At 45.5% G+C, this 11,733-nt stretch overlaps 2 protein-coding genes across 2 annotated transcripts in view; both read right to left on the reverse strand.

Annotated features, from left to right (window-relative positions):
- Positions 1-709: 709 nt before the first annotated feature.
- On the reverse strand, positions 710-4,748 carry gpr37a (G protein-coupled receptor 37a). Its single transcript, XM_063196083.1, has 2 exons — positions 3,510-4,748; positions 710-2,328 (listed from the first exon to the last, which is right to left on the reverse strand). Exons 1-2 carry the CDS (start codon positions 4,464-4,466, stop codon positions 1,309-1,311), a joined length of 1,977 nt encoding a protein of 658 aa, XP_063052153.1. The 5' UTR covers positions 4,467-4,748; the 3' UTR covers positions 710-1,308.
- A 785-nt stretch (positions 4,749-5,533) lies between these two features.
- pot1 (protection of telomeres 1 homolog) overlaps positions 5,534-11,733 on the reverse strand; it is a 36,765-nt gene continuing 30,565 nt past the window's right edge. Inside the window, exons 11-20 of the mRNA XM_063196084.1 lie at positions 10,608-10,756; positions 10,003-10,085; positions 9,890-9,916; positions 9,301-9,460; positions 8,903-9,096; positions 8,284-8,419; positions 8,103-8,185; positions 7,068-7,162; positions 6,596-6,701; positions 5,534-5,815 (exon numbers count right to left, since the gene is read on the reverse strand). Of these exons, the coding sequence (XP_063052154.1) occupies positions 5,697-5,815; positions 6,596-6,701; positions 7,068-7,162; positions 8,103-8,185; positions 8,284-8,419; positions 8,903-9,096; positions 9,301-9,460; positions 9,890-9,916; positions 10,003-10,085; positions 10,608-10,756 (1,152 nt within the window). The 3' untranslated portion in view covers positions 5,534-5,696. The remainder of the gene's footprint in view (positions 5,816-6,595; positions 6,702-7,067; positions 7,163-8,102; positions 8,186-8,283; positions 8,420-8,902; positions 9,097-9,300; positions 9,461-9,889; positions 9,917-10,002; positions 10,086-10,607; positions 10,757-11,733) is intronic.

An 11,733-nucleotide genomic window follows, 5' to 3' on the forward strand; every position in this document is an offset into this window, starting at 1 on the left:
AATGAGACAGTTGTTTCAGAGAACAACGGCTGCTTGCATCGACATTGACTCTGTAATTTCAACTGTACTTTCGAATCTGTGAGTAGTTAAATTGGCACCTCATCAAAAATGTCAGGGAAGTGTTTCCCCAATCATGAGCAAGGATTTTGATGATAAAACCATGCCTTCACAGACCTACATATAGAGCGTAGCTCCAGATATATGTTCGTGGAACAAGGTGGAGAATTACGCAGCTCAACTCTGGTTGGCTCTATTGCCAAGTCAAGAGGAGTTAGCCCAACTCTGTAGTGGTGTCAACAATGATCGATTCGGCGATGCAATCCAATGCGGGGCATGGATGATCCAATTCAATGCGGCAAGTTCCAGAATCGATCCGGCAAAAGTTTCAATTACTTCCGTGGATATTTCGGGAGCAAATGAATGTTAAATTAAATAAAAGTACTTCAAAGCATTGCAAGACTGATACAGACTGATCCAGACTGATGCAGAAAACAGACAATACATTGTTGCTCAGTATCTTGTATTGCCTCATCATGACTGATGAAACATTTGCTTTGCTTTCAGTAGAAATGTAATGCATTGCAATGCTTTGTGGAATTGAATCGGATCGGATCGGATCGAATCACATAGAATCGAATCGAAACCTCCCGAATCGTGATCGAATCGGATCGTGAGGGCAGTGCCAATCCACACCAACTCTGGCTGGGAATATTTCCAAGGTGAGGAGGTGGAGATGAGCTACAAAGGCCTCCACTCCAACTGTAAACTTGACGTGCACGTGACTGATGCTGAAAAAGTGCCTGCACTGCGCTGTAGCAGTTTATGTTACTAGCCTTCACTCAGCTATTGTTACGACTTGCATACAAAGCCATCTGTAAGCATTCATAAAGCACCATTCTCCTTTCACACTTTTCATACTTGAAAAACACCACGCGTTTGATCCTGACGACAATGCCGGAACCTTGTTTTATAAAAAAAGCCCTTTAAAAGTCTAACTGTTCCTCATAGTTCAGCACCACAAGTTTATGGATGGAGGGTCTGAACATGAAGGCCTTTAGAAATCTCTACTTCATGTGTAGTGCTACACCAGACAAGGTTTCCAGGAAGTGGCTCATGACAAGTCTTAGGAATATCTACCGTCTTTGCTAACACTGCGTCCCCACCAGCGAGGACACGTACAGTAGATCTACTGTAGTTGTGTGTTCCCATTGGGATGAATACTACATCAGGTACATCCTTCAGGACAAGTCTACTGTACTGAATGCAGACCTAGCGGTTAAATCCCCATGTGGCCTAGTAGGTGCATCTCTAGCACCGTGTGCCTCTTGGCGAATACGTGGACTGGTCCCTCGGACGCTGTAGGGTTCTAAACGGCGACAGCTCCAGCTCCGTGGTGGCGCCCTCGATATCGTCCCCGCTCCCGCTCCCAGTGGCCGCAGCACCAGCCCCGTTTCGCCTGCTGCTGCTGCTGCTGCGGCCTCCACCGCCGCCACCGCGGAGCACCTCCCCGTCCTCCTCGTCCCGGTTCCTGGGCGGCCCCAGCTCCTCGCAGCAGCAGCAGCAGCAGTCCATGAAGGCGCGGCTGAAGGGCCGGCACAGCGTCAGCAGCAGCACGGGCGTCACGGCCGACTTGCAGAACAGCAGCATCTGGCTGACGAGGTGAAGCACGGCCAGCGCCCGCCGGGGCACCCCCGCCGCCATGTACGCCGACACGATGTTGCAGACGTTCTCGGGGATGGTGCAGAAGCCGTAGACGATGGCCAGCGCCACCACCACGCAGTTCATCTGGCCCTCCAGGCGGATCTGCTTGCGGTTGGCGGCCGGCCGCAGGCTGGTGCTGCGGCTGCGCTCGGCCTGCCGGATCTTCTGGGCCGTGGCCAGCGAGCAGAAGATGGTGAAGAGCGTGGGCAGGCAGAAGTAGCAGCCGAAGTACCACCAGAGGCGCGCGCTGTCGTACGTCAAGCCCAGCACGTACAGGGTGTCGGGGAGCGAGGTGGAGATGCGCACCACACAGCGCTCGCACGGCTGCGGCGTGAGCGGGGGCAGCGCCGGGATCATCAGCTCCTCGGCCTCGCCCGGGGCTGAGGTGGTGGCGGCGGAGGTGACGGCGGCGACCGGCGAAGGGTCGATGTCCTCGCGCTCCAGCTGGCGAATCAGCAGCTCGGGCAGGGCCAGCAGCAGGGCGCCGATCCAGATGACAGCCAGCTTGGCGGCCGTGGAGGAGCAGTTCTCAATCATCTCGTAGTACATCTGCACGTTGGTGGCCGCCCGGAAGCGGTCGATGCAGAGGGCGCACAGCGTGAACGTGGTGACGCCCAGCGAGGCCACCTTTGTAAACAAGACAACAGACAGGTCATCAATCAATCAATCAATCAATCAACCATTAATTGAAACAGTCAATAAAATATCAGTTTGGTGTGTTGACGTGAGGTGGATACACACCAGTGCAGTGCAACACCAAATATTTTAAGCGTAACATGTTTGAACAGTCCTAGTGCATTTATGCATGTAGATGAGATAGTATGATGCTGGAGACTTGCTATTTATGTTGGGTGGATACATTTTACCAAAGGGTGAATAAACTGCATTGATGTAGGTCGATAAACTCTCTTTGCCCAATGTCTGATATAGACTACCCACCACTAATGCCTCTTTTCCATTGCCGGTTTTCTGGTAAGCCTTCAGCTCGACAGCTCTAGTCGGCCGCCACTTTTTACTCTTCAAGCTGTCGCGCCCGATGGAAAAGCAAAAAGTGGCGGCAGAGTCACGCTGTAGGCCTTCCAGAAAACCGGCAGAGGAAAAGAGGCACAAGTTCACTACAGTTCCCTTAGTTCGCTGCCATGTGCGCCTTTGGTAGTCTGTCTAACTTGCCCCCTCAGTTCCACACCCCTGCATCACACTGTACGGCACCTTTAGGTCATGACGTAAAGGAGGAGGAAGCTGTTTGGTCCTGCCAGGAAGCATACACACAACACATTGTGTCAGTACAAGGTGCAGAAATGCTCATTTTCTGCCATGAACAGACAATTGGTCATGGCTGTTTATTAGTCATGGTTGTTTGAGAAATGACACAGTCACTCTCACTGAGTTCTCTCTAAAACATCCTCATTAATAGAGTACATACCACAGGAGACCACACTAAACATTGCACTTGAATGCCAAATACAGTAAACAAGTATACACTTCAGGATATGAGAACTAGTATACATTTTGGGAATAGCCAATAACTTGTAGACCGGTTGAAAGGATGTAGGGCCCTTGTACTTTCCGAAATACGCAAATGTGTACTGATGTTCAGGAACACAGAATCTTTCTGCACTGTGTGTGTGTTGGTCTCTTTCTACTTGTACTGACATCACATCCTTGACTGGACAGGACTGGTTTGACGTCATGCCAGTTGTAGGCCAAAACAATGCATGAATAACAGCAGATATGTGTAAACCATAAACAAAAAACGTTTTGTGGAAATGTAGACAATTTTGTCAGCACTGTGTATGCAACACACCTACCTCGATATATGGTATAATCTTGCAGGAGAATTCCCCAAGAAGGTAAGTCTTTGTCAGTTCGTGGAAAACTACCAAAGGTAGACAGAAAAATAGGATAATAAAATCCCACAAAGCAAGGTTGGCCAGAAGGGAATTAGAAATGCTTCTCATGTAATAATTGTGGCACACTATGCACATAATTGTAATGTTCCCCAGAATTCCAAAGCAGAAAATGATAACAGCAAGGATTAAGACGATGTATGCTCCATACGTCTCTGATGTGACGGGGTAGAAGGGATTCTTTAAGCCGTTTTCCCTTGAACGTGTGACAAATGGTACGAGGGGAGTGATCTCCCCGAAATCATGGTCGGGCAGAAATTCATCATCAAAATCAAAAGGGAAATTTGTGGAGTTCTGTGCCATGGGTTTCGGTAGTCTTTCTAATGTGGTTGAAGTTGTTGCTTCACGCCACAGCTCATCATATTTATCAATCTGTGTATTATTTGTATCCGTGTCTTGTGCGGCTCTTTTGGGTCTGGGGAGTGCCCGAAGGCGACGCTCCCAATGTGTGCGTCTTGCTGGTGATGGTGCGCTATCGGTTCCTGGCACTTCCAGCTCCGCCGTGCGCCGGGGGTTGCCAGGGCACTTTCCGTGCTGATTACATGGTCTGTCAATTCGGTTTGTCAAAATTGTTTGATCAGAACTGCGGACTCTCATCGGACGCGCTTTGTCACGAGTTGAAGTCCTCCCAAAGTCTGACAATGAAGCACCAGAAGGATGCCCGCCGGCTCTGTGCGTAATATTGACTGATCGGTTAATACCTCTGACTTCCAATGCCGGTATTGTAGTATCGGTGTCTCGCCCAGTCCCGCTGGAGTGTCTGTGGGGTGTCCACCCAGAGGCCTTGGTGTCAGACAGGACTGTGACCAATGTCAAACTGCCGAAAACAAAAGTAATCCTGAGAAGTAAATACATCATAGCAGCGTGTTGGCCCAGAACGCATGAATTTGCGTTACCACAAAACAATTCAAGCCTACTCCAGTTGCTCCCTCTCTGGTCAGTATTAAGTCATAGTCCCGCAACAATATCCAGGCACCCAAAAACCACAAGCCTTCATGATGATGTGCGTATTCCCCGAATGAACATAGTGGTCCTGAATAAGGACTTCTGTCGTCCCACTCGTGCGTCTTCTACACGTAATAAAAAAGTTTAAAGAACTAATACCAAATATTTGACATTAATTTCACTTTAAAAAGTACACACATAGTCTAAACATCCCTGGGCGCGCCCATCAGAAGACTATAAGTGGGAACTCCAGCTCTCAGCTGTGTGCTCGTGAGGAGGGTTGGGGCTTGGAGGGGGGATTCAGTCGGAGGGGGAAGGAGCAGCCCGACATGAGTGCGCCACTGTGAGGCGAAAGAAGCAACATGATTTCGCTCGGGAAGATTTTATTTTGTGTGGCGGGATGGGTCATGTACACAAACAGCTCTGTATTAGGCCTATTTACCAAATCAATGGGAACAACAGCTGATGATTAAACATTAACGCACAAGGGTTCCACATAAAGACGGAAAGGTTGTAACCTTCTAACAGAAAATAATATAAATGTAATGTAATGTAAATACCCAGTTCCAATCTACCTAAGTGGGATTCAATTTTGATGTTTTGAAGTTGAAATATGAACAACAACTGAAATATGCCATGAAATGGGTGAGCGGTTAGGGCGTCAGACTTGCATCCCAGAGGTTGCCGGTTCGACTCCCGACCCGCCAGGTTGGTGGGGGGAGTAATTAACCAGTGCTCTCCCCCATCCTCCTCCATGACTGAGGTACCCTGAGCATGGTACCGTCCCACCGCACTGCTCCCCATGGGGCGCCACTGAGGGCTGCCCCCTTGCACGGGTGAGGCATAAATGCAATTTCGTTGTGTGCAGTGTGCAGTGTTCACTTGTGTGCTGTGGAGTGCTGTGTCACAATGACAATGGGAGTTGGAGTTTCCCAATGGGCTTTCGGCTTTCAAAAATGTGAAAAGAAAAAAAGCCCTCGTTATTTGATAGACACAATTCCTGTTTAATAACGCACAACAGTACAAAAATACAATTGTTAATAATTATACAGTCATAATGTATTTAAAAAATATACACATTTCATGTGTTGTCATCTACAGCTTACAATATTTACAAAAAGGTGACAAACAAGAAGTATGTTTTTATGGCGCCTCGGGATGATTCTTGGTGTGGGTATTGACAATCTGCCAGCGGACCTGGTTTTCACCATTCTCCTCTACAGCATACAGGCACAGGCACAGATCCAACCATGGCCGTGGGGCTGGAACGCAAGCCAAAGAGAAAACAATCACTCCTCACAAACAAGACACGGTAACTGATGGCATACTCAGACAGATTCCCATGGATAGGCCCAGAATTGCTGAGGGCAGTGGGCACATTGTATCTGGTCAAAGGCTATCTTGTGAAACATAGTCATCAATGACATTTTTTTCCTATTAAGTTTTTTTTTTTTTCAAATTTAATGAACGTGTTGGTCTTTTAACTATAGACAATCAATAGAATCAATGATTATAAATAGATGAGTGAAGTCCTTGACCTGACCTGTGTTTGGTTGTGCTTGGATTGGGTGGGTATGTAAAACTGTTGTTATGGGGTATGCTGCGTCCTACTGTAGGTCAGTGATGTAATATTTTCAAACAACACCCATTTTTTTCAGAGGGATCTTGTACTTTACTAACTTTCCTTAAATTGCCCTTACGTTGATATTTTATTTTTGCTTTACTCTTTTTACACAAGAAGATATCATACAATTTTATCTGTATTTTCCTTGTCAAAGGGTAGATGAAATGTGAATATTCCCAGTGGTGCAGTCTACTTTTTTTGTGGTGGGTATACTGTATATTTGAGCATTTTTTGAGGTGGGTATACTGTATATATTTGTACTATTCTGAATAATGGATCAATCAATCTTAGGTGGGCATACTGATAATCGCTGAAATGTACAGGTGGGTATACTGCGTGCGTATACCTGTGTTCTACGTAGACCACACCACTGAATATGCCCTTTCTATGAAATCCAAGGTAAAGGCGGTTCTCTTACACGTGCTGTTGTCTGGTGGCAGCAATATGTCCATGGTCTGCTGCACGCTGTCCTGGGCCTCCTGGTTGTGTGCTATAGAGTCAGCAGACACACCAAAGAAGTCCTCCTGCAGGGGCACACCAACACTGTTGGTCAGACAGTTTTTTTGGATAGGTCTAACTGACTACACTTGTCAGAAAGACTGTAGCTACACAACTGAAGAAACGTGCAAATGTCCAACACACAGAGCTACCTGCCTTGCTATAAGAGCGGTTACTAGGATCTGGGTAGCCAACATTTGGCAACCATTGGTTTTATGCAGTTTATCATCAGCAAATCATTCATGACCAAAATAAATGCTAATAAAAATGTATTGTTGAAATTATTTTTGTTTTTTAGTTAATTAACTTAGTTATTCTGAAAACTCTTGTCTAGACTGATGAGTAATGGGGGAGTGTTTTAGGCTGTGTGATGAGGCGATATGTTTACGTACGGAGCCGTCGAAGAGCAGGGTGTCTAGTGTGTCCGTGCCATCGTCCAGCTGAAGCTTCATCATGACCACGTACTGCATCAGCTGCACACCCAGAGCTGCACATACAAATAATAACAAGACAATGTAATGGAATCTATCTGAATCTGAATTTGAATCTCCATCTATCTATCCATCTAACTACAGTATCCATCTACAGTATCCATCTACAGTATTCATTAGGGGTGTAAAGATAACCGATTTTGGATCGGTTATCGTTATGCAACATTGAATCGCACCGAATCGACATTGAATCGCACCGAATCGCTAAATATTTTTTATGAATCGTCCCTGAATCGAATCGTAGCCTGTGAATCGAGATTATTTTATTTTTTAATACTAAGGTGAGAGTTGGCAGGATTTTGATGAGGTTAATTGGGAAGCTTACGATGAGAACTGCTCTACCATGATGTAGTTTAAAAACCTATCTATCTATCTATCTGTCTGTCTGTCTGTCTGTCTGTCTGTCTAATAGGGGTGTAAAGATAACCGATTTTGGATCGGTTATCGTTATGCAACATTGAATCGCACCGAATCGACATTGAATCGCACCGAATCGCTAAATATTTTTTAGGAATCATCCCTGAATCGAATCGTAGCCTGTGAATCGAGATTGAATCGGATCGTTTTGTGGGTATAAGATTCACACCCCTAGTATCCATCTACAGTATCCATCTACAGTATCTATCTATCTATCTATCTATCTATCTATCTATCTATCTATCTATCTATCTATCTATCTATCTGAACACCCAAGGTCACCAGGAACAACATAAAAACATAATCTATAAACCCCAGGAGGTAGATAAAGACAGGGCACGTGGGATTGCAACAGTCTAGTCAGAGAGAGTAGACTAGGTTAACTGGAAAATCTGAGATTTGACTCTGGATACACAGGTAAGACGAATAGTGAAGTTTACATGTGTTTGCTAGTTAACGGCATGCACAATGCCCCGGTCAAAATAAAATGAATGAATAAAATATTGTTCAAATATTCACCTTCAGAAATGTTCCTCTCATTCCAAACCTCAAGAGTTTCAACTGGTGGTTTCACAAGTTTTCTTTTTGAACACTGCTTACAGCTGAAAATCAATCAATCAATCAATCAATCAATCAATCAATCAGTCAATCAACCGATAGATAGATAGGTAGACGGTTAGTGTTCACAGTGTTCACTAACCCATAAAAGCGTTTGTGTCCCCTGAGGAGGAATGGAACCATGCTGTCCAGAAGGGCTATTCTGCCCCTTGATGACCTCACAGGCACCATGTACTCGTGCTCTGAGGTGAGGCGGCACATCTGGTCAAACGTAGCACCTGTGGCAGAGCAGCAAAGAAGAGAAGAGGTGAGATGTTGCAGACACAAATGGGTCAGCTGTCCCGGGCCCATGGAGATGGGGGCCCCCATAATTGGGTCCTCATTACATTAAATGTATGGGGTAGGGGCCCTTTCAGATGATTTTGTCCTGGGCCCAACCAAAGCTGTCAGCAGCCCTGGTTGCAGACATTATAATTCAGCCAGGTGAGCATGCCAGACCACAATGATGGCGAGTTATTTTCTTGTGTTTTTAGGTGCTGTTTCCACGTAGCCGGATATTTTAAATTGCGGATATTTTTTGTCTTCTGTTTAGGTGGAAAAGCAAGATGTGGATAAAAAGGAAAGCTCCATTGTAACGTGCGTTTTAGCCCCCTAAATGGGATATTTGTAAAGCCGGATTTTGGTAAGTGGAACTTTGCGTTTTCAAAAATATCAGGGTACATCGAAAAACAGCACCTGAAAGTCTACTAGTTCGCCCTCACCCTGAACAAAGACGATCCTGGGGCGTTCGTCTGTTGGGCCCTCGGGAGAGCATGCGTGCAGGGCGATCTTGCGACCCGTGGCAATGTCAGCATCTGTTATCACGGTAACGGCCCAGGGTACCCGGCAGGGGCCGCCGCCCTTGGCAGCTTCCTCAAACCGCTCCGTAAGACTGTCAGCATCGGGGACCTCTTCACTGCAGACAACAAGATCACAGCAAAGACAAAGTCAGTTTTTGTTTTCGGCAAAAGTTGCCAAGTGGTTAGGGATTTTTTCTTAGTATTGAAAAGTTGCAGGTCCGCACCTTATATCATCCACTCCTGATCATTCACAACACCATCTTTTGTGTGCAGTGGTGTGTGTGTGTGTGTGTGTTTAGGTGCTGAGCATACAGACTTACATGGCTTTACACTGGGGACAGAGGAGTTTGAGGCACTGGTAGAGTCTGTGGGGCTGGTAGGAGTTGAGCTGAGCTCTCACGTGCACAAACTGAGGAGGTGCTGCTGAGCTCTTGGCCTGAGCCAGAGACACCTGCGGAAGAGAGTGTGTGCATAGCCGCACTGACACACGCACACAGCACTTGAGATTTCCTCCTTGTCTTCTTAAATTGCTGTAAAGATGGACTGTTTTTACGCTTAAAAGGTGCACTGTGCAAGAAATGGTCAAAAAAGGTACTGCAACAATGCTGTATGCAACTATGCAGCGAAAAATGTCTATTTCTGGAAATTCAAAATGGTGGACCATGGAGAAGATACCCCTTTTCATGTATGAAAAGTGCAATTTTCCCAGTAATAATGATGAATACTTAGAATTTGATAGTGTTCATGAAAAAGGTAACATTAGTGAATGGGTAGCATGAATTCTGGAAATAACCAACTGAGAATCTTGCACAGTGGACCTTTAACACTAGTCTACGACAAAGCCCTTAACAAGTCAATAAGTTGTGACCACGAGAACACACAGCACAAGTATTGGAATGGCCAACAGACCTGATGAAGTTTCCTCAACACCTTCACCTGAAAGACAGAGAATGAAGATCATCGCTTGCCAGCACTGGCATCAGTAAAAATAAAACAAATGATTCCTTCTTTAAGTGTCTTACTGTTGGAGTTGAGCTGTGTAAGCCAGGAGATGTCGTCCAGGTCCATGTCATCCTCCATCTGCTCTGCACACACCTGCAGTTTACTGAGGAGGACACCACAACAATATGCGTTAGAATATGGATTACATTAGAGTCTTTATTGTTCTATAGGGATATTCTTTTTCACATCTGACAACGCAACACAACAAAAGACAACACAACACAACACAACACAGCACAACGTAATGCAACGCAACACACAACATAACACGTAACTTTGGCTAGATCAAACGAGCAATAGCATATAGCCCACTCAGCACCCGACCCTCTCTCTACATACAAGACAAGACAAGTCAAGACAAGACAAGACAAGACAAGACAAGACAAGACAAGACAAGGCAAGACAAGACAAGACAAGACAAGACAAGACAAGTCAAGACAAGACAAGACAAGGCAAGACAAGGCAAGACAAGACAAGGCAACACAACGCAACACAACACAACACAACACAACACAACACAACACAACAGTGACTTTAGTAAGATCAAATCAAGCAACAAAACACCTTTGACACTAAATATACTGTACAGTATGTCCCTAATCATAGGGTGATAAGACAGCGTCACCTCTTGAGCTGTGAGACGTCTCTGTTGTCCGGGGGGAGGACGTGGATGCCCCTGCCGTAAGAGGTGCCCCCGTGCAGGTGGAAGCTGAGCTCGCTGGTGACTGGGTTGGCCACCGCATGAAGGTTATAGATGCACAGGAAATCACCAGGCTGCAAAGGACAAAGAAGAGGATAAAAACAATCATTGCTCGCTCTCATGAGTTTAGTAGAGTAGAAAAAGTATGTACGTATCCTGAAAGAAATGATAGTGTGGAGGCAGAGTGGCATAGCGTGCTAAACTCCCAACCAGGGCTTGAAAACGAAATAATTTTTCAATCGTTCCGTTCCGAACGGTTCAGATAGGCCTTTATTTAAAGTTTTCGTTCCTGAATTCGTTCCGCCACCAAAATTTCGTTCCTGAACCGGTTCGGAACGCAAAATATCGTTCGTTCTTATTGTTCCCGGAACTGTTTTGCGGGCCTATCAAGTCTATTTTCATGGACTGTACCTTATACCTAGAATAGGCGTACACATTAGTATTTGCCCTTGATTTACACAGTAGCTACTCCATCTCCAAAAATAATAGGCTAAATCACAGGCGACATCCAAAAACATTCAGATAGGCTATCCCTCTCACATTCTGGATACGTGCTAAACTCCTTACCTGGCTGTAAGTTTTATCCATATGGAGATCTTGCGCTATAATTCCTAACCCTGCATGGTGTAGATATGGTGTAGCTGGTCTGTTGCTGACAAATATACTCTAAAAATAACTCCATGTATAGTAAATAAATAGTTAAAAAATAACTCTACAGCGCAAACACTTCAATGTATGCTTCAGGGTATGCTTTTGCGAAATTTTATAAAATATATAGAGAACGAAATAAACCGTTATTAACCGGTTTGTGGATTTCAGAATAACGTTTCTGTTCCAGAACAGTTGAATATCATTTCGTTTTCGTTTCCGTTTCTGCTCCTCATAAAATTGCGTAAAATTCTGTTCGTTCCCGTTTTCGGTTTTCGTTCCTTGAACCGGTTCGAAGCCCTGCTCCCAACATATGGACTTGCATGCCTGGGTCATTCCCCAGCCCTGCCCCATCTCTCCCCCACTTTTTGGACATCCATGGCCTAGTAGTTAAGGAGATGGA

Source organism: Engraulis encrasicolus, chromosome 4 (genome assembly GCF_034702125.1).
Source record: "Engraulis encrasicolus isolate BLACKSEA-1 chromosome 4, IST_EnEncr_1.0, whole genome shotgun sequence".
Lineage (NCBI taxonomy): Eukaryota > Metazoa > Chordata > Actinopteri > Clupeiformes > Engraulidae > Engraulis > Engraulis encrasicolus.